The 25,965-nt window shown below is 34.4% G+C and overlaps 1 protein-coding gene across 1 annotated transcript in view; it reads left to right on the forward strand.

Annotated features, from left to right (window-relative positions):
• The window catches only part of LOC102801482 (protein mono-ADP-ribosyltransferase PARP14-like), a 183,447-nt gene extending 170,318 nt beyond the window's left edge, over nucleotides 1-13,129 (forward strand). The window contains exons 32-42 of the mRNA XM_085504376.1: nucleotides 2,457-2,628; nucleotides 3,022-3,171; nucleotides 3,303-3,368; nucleotides 3,670-3,840; nucleotides 3,956-4,159; nucleotides 4,871-5,025; nucleotides 5,232-5,309; nucleotides 7,396-7,765; nucleotides 8,075-8,223; nucleotides 9,258-9,435; nucleotides 11,888-13,129. Coding sequence (XP_085360502.1) covers nucleotides 2,457-2,628; nucleotides 3,022-3,171; nucleotides 3,303-3,368; nucleotides 3,670-3,840; nucleotides 3,956-4,159; nucleotides 4,871-5,025; nucleotides 5,232-5,309; nucleotides 7,396-7,765; nucleotides 8,075-8,223; nucleotides 9,258-9,435; nucleotides 11,888-12,174 — 1,980 coding nt within the window. The 3' untranslated portion in view covers nucleotides 12,175-13,129. The remainder of the gene's footprint in view (nucleotides 1-2,456; nucleotides 2,629-3,021; nucleotides 3,172-3,302; nucleotides 3,369-3,669; nucleotides 3,841-3,955; nucleotides 4,160-4,870; nucleotides 5,026-5,231; nucleotides 5,310-7,395; nucleotides 7,766-8,074; nucleotides 8,224-9,257; nucleotides 9,436-11,887) is intronic.
• The last annotated feature ends 12,836 nt before the right edge of the window (nucleotides 13,130-25,965 follow it).

A 25,965-nucleotide genomic window follows, 5' to 3' on the forward strand; every position in this document is an offset into this window, starting at 1 on the left:
ATGAAAACAGTTTTTTTTTTGGCTCCTTCATAAACTCACTAGTTATTTTGAAGACTCCGATGGGCTTTTCTTGCCAAGAATCAATCCCAATCCGATCTTTGTCCCACGCCTCACTAACTTAGTGGGCTTGGATGACTGTCAGAAACGGAATCTATGTCCTGTCCGAGCTTTGAGCTAGTACTTCGATCACACCAAGGTGTCTTGGGCAGTGAGTAATGCTTGTTTGTCCTTTATGATTGGGGGGGGGGCAAAGCCACCCTGCTTTGAATATCACCATTTCACAGGGATTACCGATACTGTCGTGGAAGCATATCATTTTACGGCTTCTTCAATGACCTGTCACCAGGTGAGGGCACATGAAGTGCGCAGAGTAGCCAACCCTTTGGCTTTGATGTATGGTGCCTCGTTTGAGCAGATGCTTTGAGCAGGTTCTGAACATCTCAGAATGTCTTCATTAACTATTACCTGAGAAAGCTCCAAGCGCTGGAGGAGGGTCTCTGCAGGGTGGTGACAGGTCAGACAGTTTTAGCCCACACCACCAAAGAATCCCATGCATGAAAGTGTTAGTGCGATGGTGTCTTCAGCCGAAATCAGCCTCCTTTTGCTTGATGCTGATGGCTTTGTCTGTACTATTGAACCCCAACAATAGACTGTTTTATGCATTTTATTTTATTGGTCAGGCTTTAGTAAGTCCCCCTAGATTTGGGGGTCTACTCTCGGGCACCCGGTCTCTTAAGAATCATCTGATTGGTTGTTGTGAGTAGTTTTAGATTTCTCAGTTTTTTGACCTTTTCTGCTTTTTTGTTTACGGTGAGCGTGCTACTCTGCCTAATGAGTAATAAATGAAATTTATTATTTCCACGGATTTTCTGCTAGGTGATGTAGTAAACTAGTAGGGTTGTACAAACCCGTTTGTTTACCTAAACATATTTACTAGAAAATCCGTTGAAAAAAGACGACCTCCCCCACAAGCTTCTGAGCAGCCATTATGGTGCAGCGGAACATTTGTGAGAATTGGAACTGACAGGTCTTAGGTGCATGATCGCTCTGGGGGTGACCCCTTAGGGGAGGCCTTTTTCTTTAGAGAATGCCACCCTAGAGTGTTTCTTTTGGACCCGGGTATATTCCCTAGTAGTTCTGTTTGGGGCAGTAATCTCTAATTAAGCCTAACGAGAAATAAATTATAATAAATAAACGAATCTTCTGGTAGGTATGAATAGATAAACAAATGAGTTTGCACAACCCTAATAATTCCACCATTCAGAAATATTCAGATATACACCAAAATCAAAATTCCCTTTATGTTACACTGACATTTACCTCACTTAACTTGTTTCTAGATAGTGTTCTCCATTTGGCATCATGCACTATTTTAAAACTCGCTATTGTTTTGTAATTGAGTTTACTATGGTCATTTTTATACTTAATATTGTTCCATGCTATATCTTATTCATGTAATGAGTACATGAGCTAGGACTGCATATTTCCCGAGCAAGCATTGCATTTATCATGCCCGTCCAGACTTACAAAATGTATCTGACATCTGACTTATTTTGATTCTTGATTTAGGGAGTACCACAATACAAATAACTAACTACTTGATACTTGCCTTTGTCCCCAGTACCCACCATGTAATGCAGCATAGCGAGTTATTTAGTCAATAGATTTCATTTTGTTATCGTTTTGAAAATATTAATTTCATAACATGCAAATTGTTTTACATTACTAATTTTAATGTTCAACAATCTACATAAAAATGATTGACAGGAATTACAAAATAAATTAATGGAAGGTTATTATTGCCCACTATTATTTCTTACAGTGAATAACATGATAGTCGGTGTGAGTTTGCCCAATTTTGTTTCTGTTTAATAATTCAAAGTCTATTGTTGTTGTTTTTTCTAAATGGTTTAATTTATTCATGAAAATAAGTCAAGAACATCAATACAGCACTTGTACATTGTATTTGAGGTTGGTATTGCAGTGGTTATATTTCTCTCTGCAATGTCTGGCATTCTTATATAATTAGTTATGCTAATTATACACAAATTGAATAAGCAAATTATCCTCCCCTTTTAACATATTAAAACTGATGCTTATTTATCTGATATTGTACAATTGATACGTTGATGCATATTTCAATTACTGTTTTTTTAAGGTAATTCTCCTGTCTATGATCTGCTTTAATTTTTCTGTATGACAATGTACTGTGTTATTCAATAAGCAATTAAATTTTAGAACAAAATGTTTTAGTTGTCTTTAATTTGGTGAGAATATTGCACAAATATGAATTGTTAAAATCAGATATTCAGAGAATGAGGCTAGAAAGAGGCTGATTCAGTGGCACGATTTCTGGAATCAGTGGGTAACCTATTTTTTCTAGTACTCGCTAAGCTGATTGAAAGTGTGATTCATGAAAAAACATGGAGGTAAACAAAGTGGAAATTTAATTGCAGGCATTTGAAGATGAGATAGAAAGATTGGCCAAGACGCCATTAGAGAGACGGCATGGCCATGGCAGTGGTACAAGAGGTGGTAGTTTTAGTTTACAAAAACAGCACAAGAACTATGGAGGGTACATTCATTCTGGACATCAAAGATTACAGGGCGCTTCAGGTTACAAACAAGGTACTTTAGTTAGATAATTGTAGTATGACAAGATGCCATGACTTCACTCTTGTTATTATGAGTAAGTTTTGAGTATGTTTTAGTATTCTGCAGCTGTATTCCCACATGTATTTTTATTATGAATTCTCAAAATCTTATGAGAAAGACCTCCATAGCGGGTGAGAGAAAAAAGAAACCAATTTTCATGCTTTTTAAAATTCTTATATTTTGATTATAATATATCTCCTTAATTTATTTAAATGTGTTCTGCAAAGGAGAGGCACTAATGTTTTGCTTAGTATTAAAATATGCCATTTCATATTATCCCATGACAGCAACTGCAACCACGAGGCTATAGCTCTGAATCAGATAATTACTGCCCAACAGCTATATTTATTATATATTTCTTTACAGAGTCACTATTCATGAACAAATCTAGGGGGAATGGTTACTGTCAGATGATGATTGGTAGAATAATGGTGCAGTTACAGGAAGGAGATATCGCAAATGAAACCACTGAAGCTATAGTCAACAGCAGCGATGTCGACCTTGACCTCAGACATGGTATGTATCTTCACAGTAACTATAAAATCCGGTATAAAGTGGGTCACCACCATTTCTCATGTTAATATCCCATTCTTTATAGTGGGCCAAGCATAGGCAAATGCAGCTAAGATTTTCATTTGAATTTACAGGTGCAGTATCTCGAGCTATTTTGGAAAAGGGAGGGCAATCTATTGTGACAGAATGTCAGAGTCAAGGTACTGTTAAGCATATTGATCTTTGCTGTTGTTACTGTGTTGTAGTTTTTGCATATTGATTATCTAATTATTATTAGCCAATTTAAAAAAAAAAGATTTAAAAGAACTTAGTAGAGGTATTCTGGAATAAATTAGACTGAAAGTATTATAAACTTCAATAATAAAGATCACATTGTTATCACGTTTATTGTTATTATGTCTTCAATACTCTCAATACATGGAAGTTCTTTCTAAGCTTTCTCTGATTTGTAATTACATCTAAAATATTTTATTCTGGGTCTGTAATGTATTTATACTATAGGTCGGCAGCAGCCTGACACTGTCGTCATGACAGGCGCTGGAAATTTGAAATGTAATAAGATACTTCATATGATATCACCATACACAAAATTAGAAGATAGTGTTATTAAGATGTTGAAATTTGCTGAGAAACACAAACTGAAATCGATTGCCATGCCTGCAGTTGGAGCAGGTAAGGATGACAAATGCTTTAAGATTGTGTGCGCTGCCTGTGCTTTGTCGAACAGCTAGATTTTTTGTTTTCAGTTCAATATTCTGTTATCATTCAGCACTTTTCTTTGTGTCAGGAAATCTTGAGCTTGCTCCCCAAAACGTTGCTCGTGAAATCCTGAATGCTATTGGTGAATTTGTACAGCAATGCGACCCACAATTCCTGGAGGTCATTCGGATTACAATATTCCAGTCATCGCTTGTTGCAATATTCAACAAGGAAATGAAGAGTATGGTAGGCACTATGAAAGACACCAGAGGGGTAATTGCTAAAACATGGGGTGAGTATTTCATACTATCATTTAAACTAATTATTCTTCCTTGTTTTTGAAAGTGAATAAGGAAATTATATATTAAACCTTAATATCCCTAGTGTTATAGATCCACTTTGGTAGACCAAAATATTTCTCTGAAATATCAACGTCAAACCTCATTTGTCCACTATCTAACTAAAATATTATTGCCTATTAGACTCATAATACATTTTTCCACAATTTCGATATTTGATTGCTGTCAAATTGAGATCAAATACAAAACTTACTTACAAACTTATTAATCCCCAATTTAAACTATGTCCAAGTCAAATCTAAAATAGTCTAATATAATTGTATATTATTGCATATTCAAATACCAACATAGTACAAGTTAAGTCAAATAAAAAATAAATTGACCCTTAATGCTTATTTGAATCATTTATACACATACATCCAATCTTTAGTTGAAATAACAGACAATTACAAAACTAAACTGTCACAAATTGTCTGCTGTTGCTAATGTCTAATAGCAAAATTTATTTAAAGCGCGGTGGTCGTCGCGCTGCGCATGTGCGACATTTGTGTTGATAAACATTGATTTTTCCATTAGTATTATTAGTATTAGGTTTTTGTTTAACAACATACTAGACTACATCGTACCGTCCAAATACATTGCCAATATATTCAAATGTAAATCTAAGTATATGTTAACTATCCACTAATCTACTTGCAACACAGGGGCAATAAAATCTTTTGTTGGAGTTTCTGATAATTCTACCAGAGTCGAGATGATTGATACCATTATTCTACACATATATGCTGATAGAAAGAACATTATCGATGACGCTATTACCAAAATCAATCAATTAATGGAGTCTGAATCCATTGACACTGTAAGGCCACAACTTATATTCCCTGATTTTCTTTTAAGCATTTAATTTTCTTTTAAGCGTTTAAAGATTTTTATATAATCTATAAACCGATTACCCAAATTTTGCTAGGTTTAATTTTGAATGTGTAATTCATGAGACTCAATAGTGTATTTACCATGGAAACAGAAATGATGCCATTGTTATAGTAGTATTGTATCTTATAACAGACTATTGCAAAGGACACAGTAAATAAGCTTACAGATGAAGATATGTCTGAAATATACCAAGTAGCTGAACCCCTGAAGGTAATATTATACAGTATATGTATAGTTCAATTGGCTACCGTGAGCATGGTAATGGTTGTCAAGATTGATACGGTTTTGGCCACAATTAACTAATATTAAAATAGATACACATTATCCAGTATGGTTGCACAAGTACGCGAAAAAACATTTAGAGTTTCAACAACTTCTGGAGTGTATGTTCATACCAAATGTTTTATCAATTTGCCGAAAATTGTATGAGGTATTTATTGGGCACTTCCGATTTTATTTAAATCAGTTTTTCGTTAAATCACAGTGCTGGCAAACAAATACATCTATACAGGAAATTCAAGATGGCTATCAAACCATACAATCAATCAAAAATAATTTTCTTCATAATAAAACAATTTGACAATATACGCATTACGAGAAATAATGCAAGATTGTGGTGATTTGAACTGATCAAACTAACATACATGATAAACCATCCATGATAAACAAATACATGTCATATTTTTTGCCAGAAATCCAAGAAGGTGGTCAAATTAACTTACAGATATGAATTATCTTTGTGGTGCGTGAAGGGGTTCATTCAAGTCAATAGAACAAATGTGGCATAAGTACAAAACTAGTTTCTGTTAGACAAACCATGAGACTGTTCGTATAAAAGCTTCTCATATAGATGCTGAAATCCAAATTTCAGATCAACGTGTTCAGTGGATAGATTGTTCTACCGTTTCTCAGAAAAAACATTATGGTGGGCAAAATCCTTTACCAGTGAAGATTGTATTGCGAATTGTCATCTAACTGTAAGGCCATCGCTGATTGGCGAATGGATTGAAATGACAATTTTTGGTTTCAAATAGCCCAGGAAAGTGTTCTAAGTTCTTTGTGTAATTAGGTGTTCGTATACAAGGGATTTGTCCGCACAGAAATGACGAATTCGACCGAATTTAATAGCGACTGGCTTAATATTATAACGGATTATTTGGCTATGAAAGATTTTCTGATTTGTAGGAATCTGAAAAAACACGTTTCTATTTATTTAGTGTTATCCTAGTTCAAGATGGCGGCCCCCCCATATTATAAATATCTCATTTATTTTAATATCACTTGTGCGCCAGCTGACTGGTATAGGCATAAAACTGGATGTTTTATTAGTCTGGTTCTGCAGCATAAGCAAGATGATGAAGAGCCTAAAATGCCCTTACAAACTGCTGCTAGGCCGAGCTGAATTAGTGAATGCGACGCTCACATATTGATGGCTTGTGGTGTACTGACTTGCCACGTTAACATGCATTTACTTGATTTGCATTCATCATTTTCATTCCTTAATTGTTTCTTCTAGACCAGTGACTATGAATTCCAACGTTTGGGTCTCAATTGTTAACTGTCCCTGTAGTTCCTGTCTCCCCTGTTTACAAGGGTGACCACATCCCATCTATAAAACCAATGGATATTATCATTAGTTACCACCATGTACATACCACTGAATACATTTTCACATTGAATGTGGTGCCTTATTGCTATCATTAACTGCCTTACTACATGACTTACACAGGTCACCAACATCAACTTTTCCATGGGTGCCGCCAATTTTTTGGGGGGTTTGGATTCTACAATTTGTTGTTTTGTAACATTCTACATTGAACTCCTAGTATATTTAGAAGTACTTCTACCTGATATTGTCACAACACAAACAGTAAGCCAATCGCGCTGCTTACAACGTTTATCAGGTTCAAAAACTAAAGTACAATATCGCACAATAGGCGACAATTTTGACGATGACGAGTCAAAAATGCTACTAATGATCAGCAGAAATGACCGAACAAGAGTTGTATTTTAGCGGTAATACTTCAGTTTAGGAAGAAAGAAATTATTCTCAATTAACGCACTTGATACGCACATACTAGAAGCTAAATTAGTTTTGTCATCATGTCAAATCATGGTTGTTGAGTATGTTTCTCTGCCAGTAGGGTTATGCTTTAATGATTGGATAATCATGTTTCTAGGTGTTAAAGTCTCTCTGCTTTTAAATTCATTTATGTGAGTGCTTTAGCTGGCCAACCAAATATGTGCCATGTAACATGCATGGCCATGACTCATATAGAATATTTATATGTTTCAGGTTAAAGTTCAGCAAATAGATACTGGACGTGTCAAGCAGCTACGAATACAAGGAATTACACAATCTGTTATGCAAGTGCAAAGTGTTGTTAATGTAATACTAGATCGTATCAATGCCGAGGAGGGGAGAAAACGAGAAGCCATGCTTCTTGCCAAAAATGTTAAGTGGATGTTTTTTGATGATGATAATGGAGATTTTGTAGCATATGATGATGACATCTGTGGAATAATTGAGCAGGCAAAAAATTCTGGAAGCTCCCAGGTAGATTTCAAAATTGAAGAAGGCACATACAGAATTGTTTTCAGTGAAATGATTGAAAAGGATTTAAATGATTTATCTTCTACTGAAGTCAGAAGAGAATTGAAAGAAGGTAATGACAATATTATTTTTTTTTAACTGGTGATGTCCTTAAAACAATTTATATTTAGCTCCGCTCTCATAAAAAAATTGGCTTTTGACCATTTACAAATTACATTTTATTTAGTATTATTTTCGATATTTGAAACGACCAGTTTAATTGATTTGATATGTATAATGATCATTATCCCGATGTGTTCCTTATGTGATAAGTTAAATTCTTTTCTTTAACATATATTGTTTGGTAAAATATATATTTTCGATATTTTTTTCTTGAAGGCTACGTATAAGAACATTTTGTTGTTTTATTCTTTTCTGTTAGGTGGCGTACCATTACCATCAAATTGGACCACAATGGCCGATAATGAAACTATGAAAGTAGAAGATATACCGGTCACATCTACTGAATACCAAACTGTTGAGACACGATTCAAAGCTTCACTTCGTGGCTCCTATAGCAATGTAATAAAGGTAACTGTTGTAATAGAGTTTGCATTCACAATGATTTCGCCTGTGAATAGTGCTAAATAGTACGTAACACAGATATATGGTGGCATTTATTATCATTACAAGGGAATGCGATCTAGTTGAGCTTGCATTGATCGGTATGACAGTGTATTTATCTTTCTAATCAATCAGTGCGAATATCTCAACATGTTTTGTATATAATCTTTTTTCTTTTTTGCTTGCAATATTTTGCTAAAGAAGTCTAAATTTCGTACATGCACGTCGTTTTGATAGTTCAATGCCCGATTGCTTGTAATAAGCTGGTGCATAATATTTAGATAATTTACATAATAGTCAAATACTTCAGCATATATTAACAACAGTTTGCTCAAATTTAGTAGTCCAATAATAATAATAACTTATGAGAATACACTTTTATATGTTAGTATTTCCATAAACAATAGTGTTGAAATATCATGATGTTCGTGTAAGAATACTACTTCAAAGTAATATTATGGGAATAAGTTTTAGAATCCAAATTATTGTGCCTGTTCAGTAAACATATAGCTTAAACTGTTCAACCTAAAATCCATGTCATTTTATTTATACAACAGAATAAAGATGCTCGTGTTACAATGCTATAAGAACCTTGGAGCGACGAGCAATGTTTTTGCTCAAATAATTTGTTTTGTGGTCAAACAAATTTAACGTTAATCTTAAATATCATTTAAACAACCTAAACCGCAGTTATTGTAAATATTGAAGCGGTGGACAATGACAATTAAGTCTCACAGTTTGCAAGAATTTGCCACGCCGGGATCTGTCAGTTTCGAGCGGGTCGGGCATTTCCGCAAAGTCAGAGAATTGACAATTGAAGAACATCAAATGCGGTGATATAGTGGTATGGTTGGAGAGTGGTGCACGTAATATTTATTACGTCATTAGTTGATTGTCGTGGCCGTATATTGTTTATTGCATGTCAAATTGGTTACAAGGAGGCTAGTTCTTAGGTGATTAGACTACATTAACTAATTTTATTTATAAATTTGTCTTTGAAGATTGAACGTGTACAGAACCCACGATTATATCGACAATATGTGATCCTTAAACAAAACATGGATGCTAAGAATCCTGTGGGAACAATTAATGAAAAAATTTTATATCATGGTACCAGTGGCGACAGTATTGTTAAAATTAACCATGGAGGTTTTAACAGAAGTTTTTCTGGTAAAAATGGTGAGTTGTGTTCAAATATAGTAGCTATTCGGGAATGTCAACAATCCTGCTGTGTTTTTGTCACTCGTGTATATCCTGACAAATGTCATTATGATTGCTTTAACATTTTTAGCTCCGCTATCGACTTTGTCGAGCGGAGCTTATCATATGAGTGATTGTCCGTCGTCGTCGTCCATGTCAATGTTTTTCGACTTATTGTTGAAAACTACAAGCCTGAATGCTTTGATACTTGGTGTATATGTACCTTGGGTAGGCCGCTCTTAGATTTGTTCATTTTGTGATGTTATCTTTAATTCTCTAATTTTAGTGAATATTTTTGTAATTGTTGGTAAAAACGATATGTTCGACTTCTTGTTAAAAACCGCAAGACCAATTGCTTTGATATTACATATATAGGTACTACATGTGAACCTCTCTCAGATTTGTTCATTTTGTAATGATATCTTTAATTCTCTAATTTTGGTAAATATTTTTGTAACTTTTGGTGAAATGTTCGACTTCTTGTTAAAAACCACAAATATGATTGTTTTGATATTACATATAGGTACTACATGTGGATCTCTCTAAGATTATTTCTTCAATTATCTAATTTTGATGAATACTTTTGTAATATTTGGTGAAAAGTGGTATTTTGGAATTCTTGTTGAAAACAGCAAGTCCGATTACTTTGATACTATACATATTGTTCATTTTTCTTAATGATATCGTCAGTTCTTTAATTGAAATGTGCATTGCTAACAGCGGAGCACTCTCTACATCTACATGTAGGTACTACATGTGAACCTCTCTCAGATTTGTTCATTTTGTAATGAGATCTTTAATTCTCTAATTTTGGTGAATATTTTTCTAACTTTTGGTGAAATGTTCGACTTCTTGTTAAAAACCACAAATATGATTGTTTTGATATTACATATAGGTACTACATGTGGATCTCTCTAAAATTATTTCTTCAATTATCTAATTTTGATGAATACTTTTGTAATATTTGGTGAAAAGTGGTATTTTGGAATTCTTATTGAAAACAGCACGTCCGATTACTTTGATACTATACATATTGGTCATTTTTCTAATGATATCATCAGTTCTTTAATTGAAATGTGCATTGCTAACAGCGGAGCACTCTCTACCGCTACATGTAGGTACTACATGTGAACCTCTCTCAGATTTGTTCATTTTGTAATGATATCTTTAATTCTCTAATTTTGGTGAATATTTTTGTAACTTTTGGTGAAATGTTCGACTTCTTGTTAAAAACCACAAATATGATTGTTTTGATATTACATATAGGTACTACATGTGGATCTCTCTAAGATTATTTCTTCAATTATCTAATTTTGATGAATACTTTTGTAATATTTGGTGAAAAGTGGTATTTTGGAATTCTTGTTGAAAACAGCAAGTCCGATTACTTTGATACTATACATATTGTTCATTTTCTTAATGATATCGTCAGTTCTTTAATTGAAATGTGCATTGCTAACAACGGAGCACTCTCTACATCTACATGTAGATACTATATGTGAACCTCTCAGATTTGTTCATTTTGTAATGAGGTCTTTAATTCTCTAATTTTGATGAATATTTTTGTAACTTTTGGTGAAATGTTCGACTTCTTGTTAAAAACCACAAATATGATTGTTTTGATATTACATATAGGTACTACATGTGGATCTCTCTAAGATTATTTCTTCAATTATCTAATTTTGATGAATACTTTTGTAATATTTGGTGAAAAGTGGTATTTTGGAATTCTTGTTGAAAACAGCAAGTCCGAGTACTTTGATACTATACATATTGGTCATTTTTCTAATGATATCGTCAGTTCTTTAATTGAAATGTGCATTGCTAACAGCGGAGCACTCTCTACCGCTACATGTAGGTACTACATGTGAACCTCTCTCAGATTTGTTCATTTTGTAATGATATCTTTAATTCTCTAATTTTGGTGAATATTTTTGTAGCTTTTGGTGAAATGTTCGACTTCTTGTTAAAAACCGCAAATATGATTGTTTTGATATTACATATAGGTACTACATGTGGATCTCTCTAAGATTATTTCTTCAATTATCTAATTTTGATGAATACTTTTGTAATATTTGGTGAAAAGTGGTATTTTGGAATTCTTGTTGAAAACAGCAAGTCCGATTACTTTGATACTATACATATTGGTCATTTTTCTAATGATATCGTCAGTTCGTTAATTGAAATGTGCATTGCTAACAGCGGAGCACTCTCAGCCGACAGGCTGCTTGTTTTAATATAGACTTCCATAAATAAGAGTTACTCATATGAAAGAGTAAATAAAAAATTTTAAGTGTATATACATGTTTATACCAACAGACAAACACATCTAATCTGTGGTCATCGTGTAAGATTATTTACCTAGGCGTTAGCGACGCAATTGCCTTGCCCATTCACGCTTTTACTAACCGTCCTTGTATTTTGCTTACAGCCACTGCGTATGGGGCTGGGAGCTATTTTGCCCTAGAATCAGAGTATTCTGCAAGGGTAATCTACTCACCAGTAGATCCCAGCGGTCAAAAGCACGTCTACCAGTGTAAAGTATTGACTGGTGAATTCACTGTTGGTAGCCACAAACTTCTTGTACCACCTCCTAAGAATCCAAATGACCCAACCGATTGTTATGACAGTGTTGTAGATGACGTCAATAATCCTCAAATTTTTGTTGTTTTTAATGATGCAATGGCCTATCCCGAGTATCATATAACTTTTAATTAATTGTGTGTCAACTTAAAGAAGTGATTATGTTTATTCAAAATATATTTGCATCTGATTTTAGATCGAAGAGGCACTTCAATATATAACTTCATATACCAAGTAAAGTATTCTTAGATATGTTATCAGGAGAGCTGTTGACGTGTGGGTAATTGCGGGTATATTGATCACTTGCTTGACTTTCAGTATTTTTCAGTTTATTCAAAGTTTCTTTGTTTTCGAGGGTCCCAAAATGAAAGGCATGCTAGAAAAGGGGCGGAATTAATGTGTGTATAATTTATGAATTATTATAAATTGTATATTATTAATCAGACTGTCACACCGCGAAGTAGAACAGAATATCAAATCATTTGAATATCCCATTCCCAAACTATAGATATTTGTATTTGTTTTACTTTTGTCTTCATATTAGGGATTTCTCAATAATGACTTTGTATGCAAATTCGTCTGATTTGGAAACTTCAGATAAGATATGTGCAGAACCAATTTGCATATGTACTTGATATATTTTGATATACATTGTTATATCATAATATTCTCAAAATTAGTTTAGTTCGTCAAGCAATGGATTTTTTACCAACATTAACCATTTTGAGACAAAATGTTCAATTCATTTTTTTAAAATCATCTACCTAACAGTACAAGAATTGGGTTGCTGATAATATTGCATTTACCGGTAGTTGTAATCAGGTGCAAATAGTGTGTTGTTTAACCTCAACTATATACATTGACACAAGCACAAGTTTTCTGAGTTGTTTCTGAGTGTTTTTAATTCGAAGGTGACAAAATTCAAATTTGCATTTGTGACTTTTGCCTATTATCACATTGTATAGTGTATAGTGGTCTTGCAACATTATTCATTAAAGTTTTGATTTGATTTTGCTTTTTGTGTTTTGAATCCTATAAATAAATTACTTGCGAAATAAAGAACTTAATCCAAAATGTTTTCTTACCATAATTTTATTTGTGTTCGAAGTGTTGCTATTCCTCTTATATATGCTTTTGTTGAAGAAAATTGTTTACTGCAAGAACTACAAATCATTAAAATAACATAATTAAAAGTTGTAATTCTAGTATGGATTAATTGTGAACAGCAGGATTTACTACACTTTACAGCTGAATGTGGTTCTACTCCTTGTTTTATGTTATACTACTCAATTCAATTCTCAGTTCCTTGAATACATCGACTGTTGATTTAGCAGTAGCTGCGTGACTTTCGAACTTCCGGGGTTGTATACAACAAAACGTAATGTGTAACTACTTATGCCAGGTGAGCGTAAAGTTAACACTCATGTTATATAGCCTATGCTGTATCTAAAGGAAAGAAACTCACTTCAAAGCTTATAGTCATTGGTATGACTGCTCAAGCAACATCAAAATCCGTGTTGGAGCTCGTTCATCATGCAAGGCATTGCATACGTTATAGTCAAGTGAAACTTCTTCCAGCAACACTTGAAAGACGAAATATGAATCGATATGTTGCAAATGGCAGTATACCAATACCATCTGATCTTGTGGGGGAAAGAGATGGTTCGAATCTTCCCAGTCACGGTAGTGAAAACTGAAACGAACACGTCATGTAAACTAGAACTCAATCTCGTTTATTCTTCAACAACATACATGCAGATGTTAACTCATAAACAACTGAAACGCAACTCCTCAAAACGAGCGCGAAAACATACAATGTTGTCATAGATCGCGTCGAGTAACCATTTTTAGGGCGGGAGGCGTTCTCATTGACCGATTACAAATATGGTGTTTACTCTGACCTTCGAAACAAATATTGACCAAATTAAAGCTGGGTGTGCTAGTTTTTCATTGCGTTACATGCAAAAAATGAAAATAAAAATATATGGTAATGAATAAAGATAGATAAATCGAATGAATCTCCCCACAGATCTTGAAGCAAGGAAATTTGTTCAGTTTGTAGCATATGTCATAGAAAGAAACTTCTGATGGAATAGCTACACATATTGTAGCATTCAAAGGTGTAGCAACAACATGAGCCAGATTTGGTACAAAGACAGAACATGTCATTTTCACTAATTAGAAAAAGTATCCAGTCTTGTACTCGTAGGCAACAAGAGTTACACGAGTTACACTGAACAAGCAAATATAAAATACATGACATTTGCAATCAAACGCATTTATAACTATAAGAGCAAATCAGTCCCTGGTGGACTGGTTTTAAACAGATTGCAAACTTCGATCAGCCAGACGATCAGCTATGTAGTGTGGATCGCATTATACACGATGGGACAGTGTATCTTGTAGATGTAGTGCAGCTAGAATCTACTCATCTTGATGTACATAGTGAATTTCCTGCTGCAAACTTTGTTGTGAAAACATCACAGAACACATATAACCACATACCCACTGACCAGGCACTATAAAATGTAAACAATAAATACCAATGAGAGACCACCTTCTTGTTGCAACTTGTTCAAATGTTCAAAAGTCCAACTTTTGGAAAACCATGTATCAAGCTCAAAGTATAACAGTGTCAGAAAAAGCTGGTAGAAAATGTTTTCAACATTTAATAATATCAATATATGCTGGTCGTGAAGTTGATCTGAAAACAAATTCTCTGTAAATATCTAGTCCAAAAAAGATGTTGTAAATGTTTTTCCTTCAACAACAGATTTCAATATATTTTATAATACATGACCTAGACACAAGCAATTGGAAAACCATCAGAATTGAGATCATTTGAAAATCTTGATGACATTTACATCAACTTTGTTCAATCACTTCACTGGTACTTGTTCTAGAGTAGATGTTGCATTCGATCATTATGATCTACAAATGAACATGCCAGACGAGTTCAAAGAACTAGCGGTTGTGGACCGATTCAACGCAGAATTAGTTGCAGAGATGTGCCACACCAATGAACTAGAAGCAGTTCATTGATTTCTCTGAATATAGAGCTGATCAATCAAATTATATAACAAAAGCCTGCAACTGGTTACTAGTGCAAGAGCTAATTTAGAATAATGTGCGGTAGTTATTTTAGGTAGCTTTCTGAAGAGAACAGTAACAGGAATCGACACTGTCACATAGTTCTGTGATCTAGGTGAAACATCCACTTGGAAAGTATTACAAGAACAAGCTGATGTGTTTGATGATCTTAGTGTTCGTATGTAGAATGTACACACCAAATCAAATAGATGATGCAATCAATGATGTCTGCTACATACTCCTTTTTAAGGGTAGCAATTATCCCGGGAGGTTGCCGCAACACCTCTATCATTTCCCATTTCACAGCCACTTTTCTGTTCACGAGTAGTCAATGGATGGTATGCTGAAACTAGTTGAGAGATGAAACCAAAAGTGATGGCCGATGTTTCTGTACCAGGGAATTGTAATACATTGCAACTTTAGAAGCTATGACACATTCATTTCAGTGTAGCTGTCACCTTAACAAACTGCATTGTACCGGTGCCTGTAGTTGTAGTGGCCATTTTGTCAGAACCCATACAATGAGGAATCTAATGAGGAAACCTAGTAACATACCACAACAGCTGTATATATGTATATATTATTTATATATTTTAGTTTAGTCTTTAACTTTGGATAATACTACGTAAACATGTTTTAGTAATAACTATAAATGTAATAATAATTGTATGTATTATATACTATCCTTTGTGGAAAATTTTTAATATCTAGCTGGAATACTTTTTGAGATGTTGATTGTTCAAAATGTGCAAATAACTGAGGCCTCCTAGCGATTCAATAAAATGAAAAATCCCAAATTGAAAATAGGATTTTGATTTTCGTCGTTCACTTCAAAATCCTATTTTCGGGAATCACAGATAAAATGTAAATTGTGATTACTTACCGCAATTTCATCATTTGATATTACGTCAAAAACCAAAATGTTAGATACCAGAAAATATTCACTAGGCTGTCATTAGCCTCGGACCTATAACAACTGTAATTGTTAGATAATAATTCACTTAAATAAAATAAAATGGATTATTTCAAAGCTGTAAAATACAAAGTCAAAATATAAATCGCAAATTGCGAAACCTTAATTGATTTTCCATTATTTCGCAATTCACTGCATGTAACTATCTGTTGTGAAATCTTACGAACAGATTTATAAAGACTGCACTGTACGACGTGATATTTCATCAACAATAGTTTGCGCATCAATATAACGTACACGCTAGATCACTGGGATTCTCTATTTTACAGGACAGCAAACTAACAAATTGTGTAGGGAATTATCTTTCATTCGTTCTACAATTAGACGCTATGAAAAATAACAATTATGATTGCAGTAATTGTTCTTGTTATGCCGTTTTTTCGAATCGAATGGCAGACATATAATGGTTAAACAATTATCGGCTTTTATTCTGGTATCTGAAGTATTAATCATCACATTTCAATGAAACTTGGCACATAGATGTCATAGGACAATGCACAGAACTGATAATTTGGGGTTAATATCCGCGTATAATAATCACCCAATTTGCATAATAGGTAAATCTTCGGTTTCCACTCATATTGCAAGAACTATTAATTAAATTTCAATGAAACTTGGTACATTTATGCTCTGGGACTTTGCACAGACCTGATTAGTTTTGGTTTGAAATCTGTGCATATTGATCAAATAATTTGCTAATTGTCTGTTATTACACTGATACCTCTAGTATTAATCATCCCATTTCAATGAAACCTGGTACAATGATGCCCCTAGGACAATGCACGGACCTGCTCAGTTTTACATATTTTTTTTTTTTTTTTTGCATAATAATTAATCGGTTTACCCTTTTCCATCAATATCTTAAGTACTTTTTCTTTCAGTGAATCATGGTACATAAATACTCTAAGGCAATACAAAAATCTTTTTATATTTTGGTTTATATACATCTATGAGTATTACCTAATTTGCGTAATAAATTACCTTTCGGCTTTCCATCGAAAAATTGGGGGTCACCAGCCTAATTTTCGAGAAAATGGAAGTTGTATTTTAGTGAATAGTGGCTATTTACCATAGGTTTCTGTGGCAGAGATTTTAAGCCATATCTTAACTTGTATGCCGGTGATATAGGCGGATAAAATCATATTTTGTGAAAGATGGGGTACTTATTGTTGTCCTGAATTATTTTACAAATCTGGGTTTTAAATAGTGTCAAAAAAAGATTTTTTAAGGTAGCCTACTCATAATTTTTGACAAAATTGGTCATAATTCGCATGACAATGTTCATCAGCTTAATTTTTTGACACTTTTTAAAACCCAGATTTTTTAAATAATTCAGAACAACGAAAAATACACCTTCATTAACAATATATGATTTGTTCAGCCTAGAACAGTCACCAGGCTAGAATTTTAGATATTGCATACTATTTCTGCCATGGTGGTTAAAAAATCACGTTAGCGTGTAGCATATTGTTAGTATAGGTGTGAAATACTAATGCTATTGTGATATTCGACATTTCACAGTTTCGTCGAGTTCGATTATTGTTTTATTTCCACCAGTAATACAGATATTTGTTATTTTACTATTCTGTACGTACTAAAACATTGTGTTTGATTTGTTAGTGACTATCAAAACGACGGTTCCAATTCATCCCCTAATGATAACGTCCAACCGGTGTATTTGGACAGTGTTCCACGGACGCCTGCAAACGTTCGCGCAAAGAATTGTGAGACACTCTATCACAAAGCTGAAAGGAATACGTATACCCGAACGAGAGACTGCACCATTGGTGTATTTCTCACGTACATCATAGAATATGGAAAACGGGACATACTCCGGGAAATGTCTAGTAAAATATATTTAGGAATTCAAATGATAGTAAGAGACAAACATTTATTTACATTTATAAATGAAACCTGATAACAAAATACAAGTTTACAGACAGATTCGGTATAAATAGGCTTCTAAACAATATGAATTATTTCTTTGCAATTCCCGCTGCAGTAAACAGAAGTACTATGTGACTATGAATATCACTGCAGTGATTCAGTGTTGTATTTATGACAATAAATAAAATTAAAATTAAGATTTTGTTGAATAAAGGTAAAACAAATGCACCGATAAACCGTTGCGCTGTTAAGCTTGAATAATTATCTGCTGTATATCGATATCACGTGACGTGAATGCACAGAAAACATGAATCGTCAGTCTAGTTTTCACATTTAAGCAGCTCCTAATGCGTTGCCAAGTACCACATAGCAGGTTCAACCATAGACTGTCTATGGCTCAACGAAGACAATGAGTGTTCGCAAATGTGAAACGTCACTGCAAAAAGTATTAGTCAGAAATATCCCTAGTTGTTTGAAATGAAATTGCTATGTTTAACGTTGTTCACTGTTATATGTTCCGAGTGTATGTGGTGATATAGATCGTATTCTGAAAATAACGCAGCGTACGATGATAAATGGAATAGAAATGAAACGATGGCGGCAAATTCGACCAATTTTGTTACACGTGTCTCAGTGAGAATTCATTTAACTTTCTTGGTATGGTATGTGTGGCTATTTTTACCAAAATGACATTCTTGCCGGAACCGATCGGCCAACATTCACGTGTAACACCAATAACATGACCGGTATTTTCAATAGAACAATTGAAAACAATTGGAAAAACTGCGGCTCATCTTGGTCAGTCAATGTCTACATGTACTCGGCAACACGTTTTTAGATCGATTCAAGATGCCGTGCGATTCGACAGTTCCGGCAAAAATGTATTATAAGTACTGGCGGCCGCGATCGCTACTCACATGTGATCCCAAATAAAATCGGACAATGCCACGCGCGCAGTATTCTTCACGTATGCGTAAATATACAGACTTCGTAAAACAACGTAAATTGTACTACAAGAATGCATGTAAAATACGTACATATACGATGCGTGCCACCCGAGGTGGGCATGGGTGAAAGAAACCATCAAAATACGTAGCGCATATGTACGTACTGTAAAACCATTTATTTTCACTAACATTTAATTTCACTATCTTGATGTTTTGAGCATATTCATTGTGTTTTAATTTCACGAATTTGTCAAGGACACGATGAGTTTTATTGTTATTTTACATGTTCACGTAGATTTAATTTAGCGGATTTTATCAGCGAAAATAGATAAAATAAAACCCAGTGAATAATTAATGCATTTACAGTATATTCCACGTTTTGTATTACGTAATCATATCTACGTATGCTGAACGTATACTGTGAATATACACAAAATGTATATCTGCGTATACAATCGTATATCAACGATTTTGCCCTATGGAACCTCTGGTAAAAGCATTATAATAGTGCCAAAATGGCGACTTTCCACTAAAATAAAACCATCAATTTCTCGAAAATAAGGCTGTTGACCCCCAACTTTTTAAGTCAATATCCTTATATTGCCTTGGAGTACAGTTTATTGCAAAATGAATAAATTCCGGGTTTTTTTAATTTATGAGTTGGCTTCTACCTTAACATTGTGTTCTATGGAAATACAAAAAAAATGCCGCTATTACATGGTGTCATGAGACAATAGATCTATAGTTTTACATAATAAATGAATACTGTCAATGACACATGAATACAATTTATGACCAACATTCTTAAAAATTATGAGTAGGCTTCTGCCTTATTCCCCAAAATGTTTATGTGATTACCAGATTATCTGCTTCATGTATCGCCTGAATTAACCGTTGGTGGCGTTCTTGTAGAACCTCGTATCAGACGATATGGGAAGTAGGTCGTATTCGTGAGGTCCTATTTGAGAGCACACATATACGACCCAATGTGCCGTGCGCATAACCCGTCTCCGCATAACCCGTCTCGACAATAAGGGTTCCATGCGTTGTATACAACGTGAGTATACAAATAGTGCGTGTTTACAGGAAGGTGGCGCTCTCACCAAAGTCCTAACAAAGTCTCATCCGTTACTAATCTCAGTCAGTAGTAGCGTGATATCAGCGGCGTTATTCAAGCCCGTATTACCATAATGCAAAAAGCTTGAATAGCGCAACAATGCACGAAAATAACGGACTGCTTGCACATTCACAATCTACATTTTTATAGCATCTCGTTGTTGAAAAGGCCCCCTAGCGATTCAATAAAACAAAAAATCCAAAATTGAAAATAGGATTTTTATTTTCGTCGTGCATTTCAAAATCCTATTTTTAGAAGCTAACTGAAATGTCGCCACCACAGGTTCGCTCTCGTGAAACGTGTTGACGTTTCATACCAGTCATACTGATTTTTTAGAAGGTGGATTCAAATGTGTCTTATTTGAATAAATTAATAATTCATAAGAAGGGGAAATATTGTTCTTAGTGAAACTACATTAACATATGTATGATATAGCTATAAATACATCTAATATACATTTACTAGCTGACAATTTAATCTCTAAAATGTCGTTTTTGTGATTATCTAAATACCTTTTTGATCAATGTCAAGCAAACTGTTTTATTTTCTCTTTAATGTGATCGCACCAAATTACGAACATCGTGGATAATGAGAGAAATACGTTGATATTTCTCTCCAATACCACAGCTCAAATTGCTTATGTTGTCAATATATTTTACCTGTGAGAAGTTACCTTGTCGGTATACATTTCAAGAAATCTACTTGGACGTGCATTGTCATTTTTACTTTATTTCGAATGCAATAAAATAAAACAATATGAAAGGAGTAAACTGACTGTCGATTGAATTGATTTGCACAATTTTAGCACCTCTTTATTCCTATATAATATTTCTATATGTTTCTTAGTTTCAGTTATTATATTTTATTAAAGAAATGAATTCACCTGTCCGTAAACTAACTTTAACCAAGTTACTCTCGCCCTGGCGCGGAATATGAGAATAAGACCGTCTTCAGTCCAAATACGCGAAATGGCTTTTGATTCTAATTCTCAAAAAACAGTGCAAACGTCTGCAAGTACATGAGAACTTCCGCACGATTCAAAAACAACAAAAACCTCGACAATAATATCAAAATAATAATGACTAATGCCACAATATTGTACTCTGACACCAGACACAACTTTCAATACTGGATAATAGGTAAGTCAAATATTGTGTGAAGATTACATTGATTTCGATATGTATTCCTAACCCAGCCTATGGCCCGGCCATTACATAGAAAAGAGTTCACGCCAGTGTAAATTCTTCTTTAAGTATTTTCCCTCTCTTGAAAAGCAAAAGAGATATATCGACTAAGCAAGTGAGCGACTATTGTACACAATACCAATCATCATGCTATCCAAATGTGTGTACTTGAATCACTGTCTAATTTAGGAGGAATGTATGGTAAACTCGATTTAATAAAAAGAATGAAATCACCACTGAATTTTGCCGACTTACAGTGAGTACAATAACAACTATTATAACCACTGATTTGTAAATTACAAAACACATGCAGTCAAACTTTTCAACATAACTAAACGAAATTATCGTTACTTAACTTATCTTGTAGTCCATATATATTCCAACACATACAGTTTAATAATTTAGGAGTACTAGTGCATATAATGGTGCTTGTTTCAATCATGATGTCATCAATTTGGCAATGTCTCTTTCTCACTTGTCTCTGGCTTTCATCTCATATACGCTATATGCATTCTTATATTTCTCTCGTTCGACTTGTTTGATGTCTTTGGATTTACGGTATACGAGACCTCTTTGTTTGAAGAAACTAAGATTAGCCACGACCACCTGTGGATTTTTGTGCGACGACGCAATTCGGGGGTCTCTTTCGAGTTAAATTACCGCGCCGTCTAATTTAGTTGTGGTCAGTTTTCTAACTCTCTGTTCGGTTTAGTCTCTAACCGATGCATAACTAGATTATCACGTCGCATCTAATATTTCTGACAATCTTGTTCACTTGGTAGTAGTTTACGGATCTATTAGTTCTCTTAGGTATCAGTTTTCCGCTGCCATATCGTCCAGTGTTAATATCACGTTATGCAACTCGGTCATTACGTCCAAAGGAAGCATTGTCCACTGTGATTTCTGTGACGTAATTTCATTTGAGTTATTGAGTTTAGATTGCTTAGTTGTTTTCGGGACCCTTGATACATTTTATGTCTCCACAACTAATTAGCAGCATCGGAAGAAACACATTAACATTTCCCGGTGTGGTCAAATTGAGCCGCTGTAATCAATAAAAAACGCATCATAGATTACTTGTTCGTGGAAATCGAGGACCGCAGCGATTGTGCAGTGCGTTTTACATCGTAGAAATCCAAGTGACGGAGTTATGTTCATGACAAGTAGATGAATTCATGTTCTGTATAGTAAATCGACAACAGGGGACCACTCGGCACTTACCGACGAAAGCATTTCTAATGGTTCTACACACCTCTAAGACCATGGCTGATAATCAAACGCTGTCTCAAACAACCGGTAAAAATCGACAATGTAAAGGCGTGTCTTACAATTTGCTGTGGTCTGCTGACTGACCAAGCTGCTTCCACGATTCGAGATGGCGATGGCTGCGTGTGGAACACTATTTTTGCTATAGTTACACAGAGTGCAACACAATATTGCATCATTTTATGACACCTGTATCAGACGAACCATGCAATGGAGAATGCTTATAGATAAATTTGAATATGTTTGAGCACGTCTAAATATATAACTCCATATTTCAACTTGATATGATTGATCGAAAAATTAAACATTTTCCTAAGAAAACATACAGTATTTGTTCAAAGAAAAAGTGTTGTGATCATCTAATTTAAAATTAAGTAATTTGTAGAATTTATTGAGTTCAAAATAATAATGACATATAAATATTTATCAAAACTCCATTGGACGATCGATAACTCAAGGCTGAACATCAAAAAGAGGTCGACCCCAAACCTTGGATGAGAGTGCACATTTGGTAGGCCAGAACCACTAGCCGATATAAATAAAAACGAATGTAAATTTGTCGGACTGTGTTTAGGTCTGCAACCAGGCCTAGTTGATAATACCATAACGCATCCGTGATAAGATGAGTATCACACAATCCTGTTTTAACAAACTTGGAAACAGTGACAATATGTAGAGAATTTCCGCCTGTCAAAAAATCAAATGTATCAAAATGACAAAAATATTGGTGAAAATAGAGAATTAATGATATCGTCGCGAAATGAACAAATCTGATAAGTTCTACCCAAGGTATAGAACATATCAAAGCAACCCGTCTAATAGTTTTCAAGAAGAATTCGAAAAATAATATTTCTTTTGCCAAAAATGACAAAAATTTAGCTAAAAATAGATAATTAATGATATCATCAAATGAACAAATCTGATAGATGTCCACTCAATGTATTTATATATATCAAAGCAATCAGGATGATAGTTGTCAAGAAGAAGTCGAAAATGCAATTGTGGACGGACAACGGACAAACCCCATATATGAGCAGCTCCGCTCTGTCGTATACGATGACGGCGGAGCTAGAAGGTAACCGTATGAATCGTTGTGTTTTAATTCGCACTATTACCATTACCATTAATACTTAATACTTAGTAATACAATAGATAGTTGTCCCATTCAGACTGTTTGACTCACCACTGCATGATGTCATCGCGTGCACCTACTCTAGCCAGGGAAGTAAACACTTATAACTGCATAAATCATTCCAAAAATATGATTAATGTCGTAACTACGTGATATTTGTTTAACTGTTTGCTCACACACATAAATATAAAAGAGATCGAAATGAGTAAATGTCAACATTTCAGATGCACACAATTATGGCAGCACATGCAACAGGGCTGGTGAAATAAGGATCTGTTCATTTAAAAACTTCCAGGGCGGATGATTTCTCGGGGGATGCTAAATTTTTCTCAAATATTTTAAGGAGTGACTCTTTTTTTTTACATTATTCGTGGGGGTAAACAACAGCCACTTAACAATGTTAACACTATTTTTCCGATATAATGCAAATACGTTATTGTTTTAATGGCTCCAGTATATGGCCACGTTCAAGGAAGTAGAAACCATGCTTATCTAAGACAGAGAGTGGCAATTGTCACAACGCTTGCCACAATTCACGCCAACGCACCCCCACGCCACCCACCTCCAACTGCCATGTTTCGTTATGTCACGTGGTCCTCAGATAACGGATAAACACTTGATCTTGATCACTTGATCTAATTCATAAAATCATTTTAACGAGTTGGAACTAATCCACGTAATCGTAATCGACACAAATATTGCTCAAAGTAGGTATCATGTGAAATCTTGAGACTTAAGTACATGTATAAGCTCGCTTCGTCACTATTTTTGCCACTACGCACACATATCTAATGAGGACACTTAAAAGTAAAATTATAAATTTTCAATTGCAAATTGAGAATTTGTAGTTGTCATCAGAAAGTTTCATATTTGAACGACTACATTTTCGAGATAATCTGGATGTATTGTGGGCGCGCGCAAAGACTTATTATATTGTATAATAATAAAGTGGGGAAGTATTAATTAATCGATATTGTCTTAATTTGATAGGAAACACTCTACCGACAATGATTTGTCTGTATGTATACATACAACTGATAAGTTGGGAAATTATAGTAATTAAGCGATAACAAATATATAACTTAAACGTATCCATATTCATAAGCTACAAATAATATGTTTATTAAAATCATCATGTATTTGTAATACAATCTTATAGCAGAAGTTGATTGATACTAAAACAAAACAGGATACATTGATCAAGAATGGTTCTCGTCATATATGTGTAATTGAAACGTGCAGATACAAATATGAATTGTAATTGCCGAGTATGCTCCTCCTGGTAGCATATCACTTAATTATGAATACAAAATGTTTTGATAGTATCTAATGTTGTAAAGGAGGTTATAAATAGGTTCATGAATTTTGAGAGGGCTACCCTCAAATACAACACTCTAATCATTCGGGCCCTCTGGAAGTGTTAAATGGACAGTCCCTGAGCTATTTGTCTGATATGTGTTTGTTTGGTAAAATAGCTGCCAGTTCTTTATTTTTTCATTTTAATATCGCTTCGTGCAAATCAGTAACATAGGGTAAAATATACACACAGCAAAACGGGAAGTAAGGACTCAATACTTTGCACGTTTGTATCACCCACCTCGAGACATTCAATTGGTCGGTCTCTGACACGCCCAATTGACTGTCGCGTCTTGAAAGCTAGCCAACCCTGGCAACTGGTAGGAAGGCCGTTTATGGTTTATTTAAAGTTGGCAGTATCACATGACCAGGGACAAGTTATCTTTGCCAGTTTACATAATTTGGAGGCCATTGTCACATCGATAGTGCAACAGAAATTGTATATCAACATGATGTGGCGTCCGATACTTACCGGGATCATGCTCATGTGTGCAGCACATATAACTACTTCGACGACACCAACAGCGGACACCAAACCAGGTTCTTTTGAAAGCCATAGTGTGTTTACAGTAAACGAGTGAGTTAAATTTACTTCATTTAATGTAGTAATCACGCCACGGCGTAATGCATAAGTAACCCCTCAAACTGATGGATAAGTTATACTTTTATTTATGCTAGGAATCGATCGGAGTTATATTGTATATTTATTTTACTCGTTCACACAACTGAGATGAAAAAAAAAGTGCGATTTTTTTTTTTGATTTAGTCCAGCTGTGAGTTACATTGGATTGCTGGAACCACACATAACTATGATATTGATTTCGCTGGCACAACAAATTCAAATCGTAGTTTGAAGCATACACAATATTGGCGATTATTACGCGTTTTATAGAAACAAATTCATAAAGACAAAGTAGATTCGTTACAAGGTTATTTGTGATATTTTATTTTAAATTCATACGCAAAAAAATGGC

Source organism: Saccoglossus kowalevskii, chromosome 10 (assembly GCF_978046115.1).
Source record: "Saccoglossus kowalevskii chromosome 10, keSacKowa6.1, whole genome shotgun sequence".
NCBI classification, from domain to species: domain Eukaryota; kingdom Metazoa; phylum Hemichordata; class Enteropneusta; family Harrimaniidae; genus Saccoglossus; species Saccoglossus kowalevskii.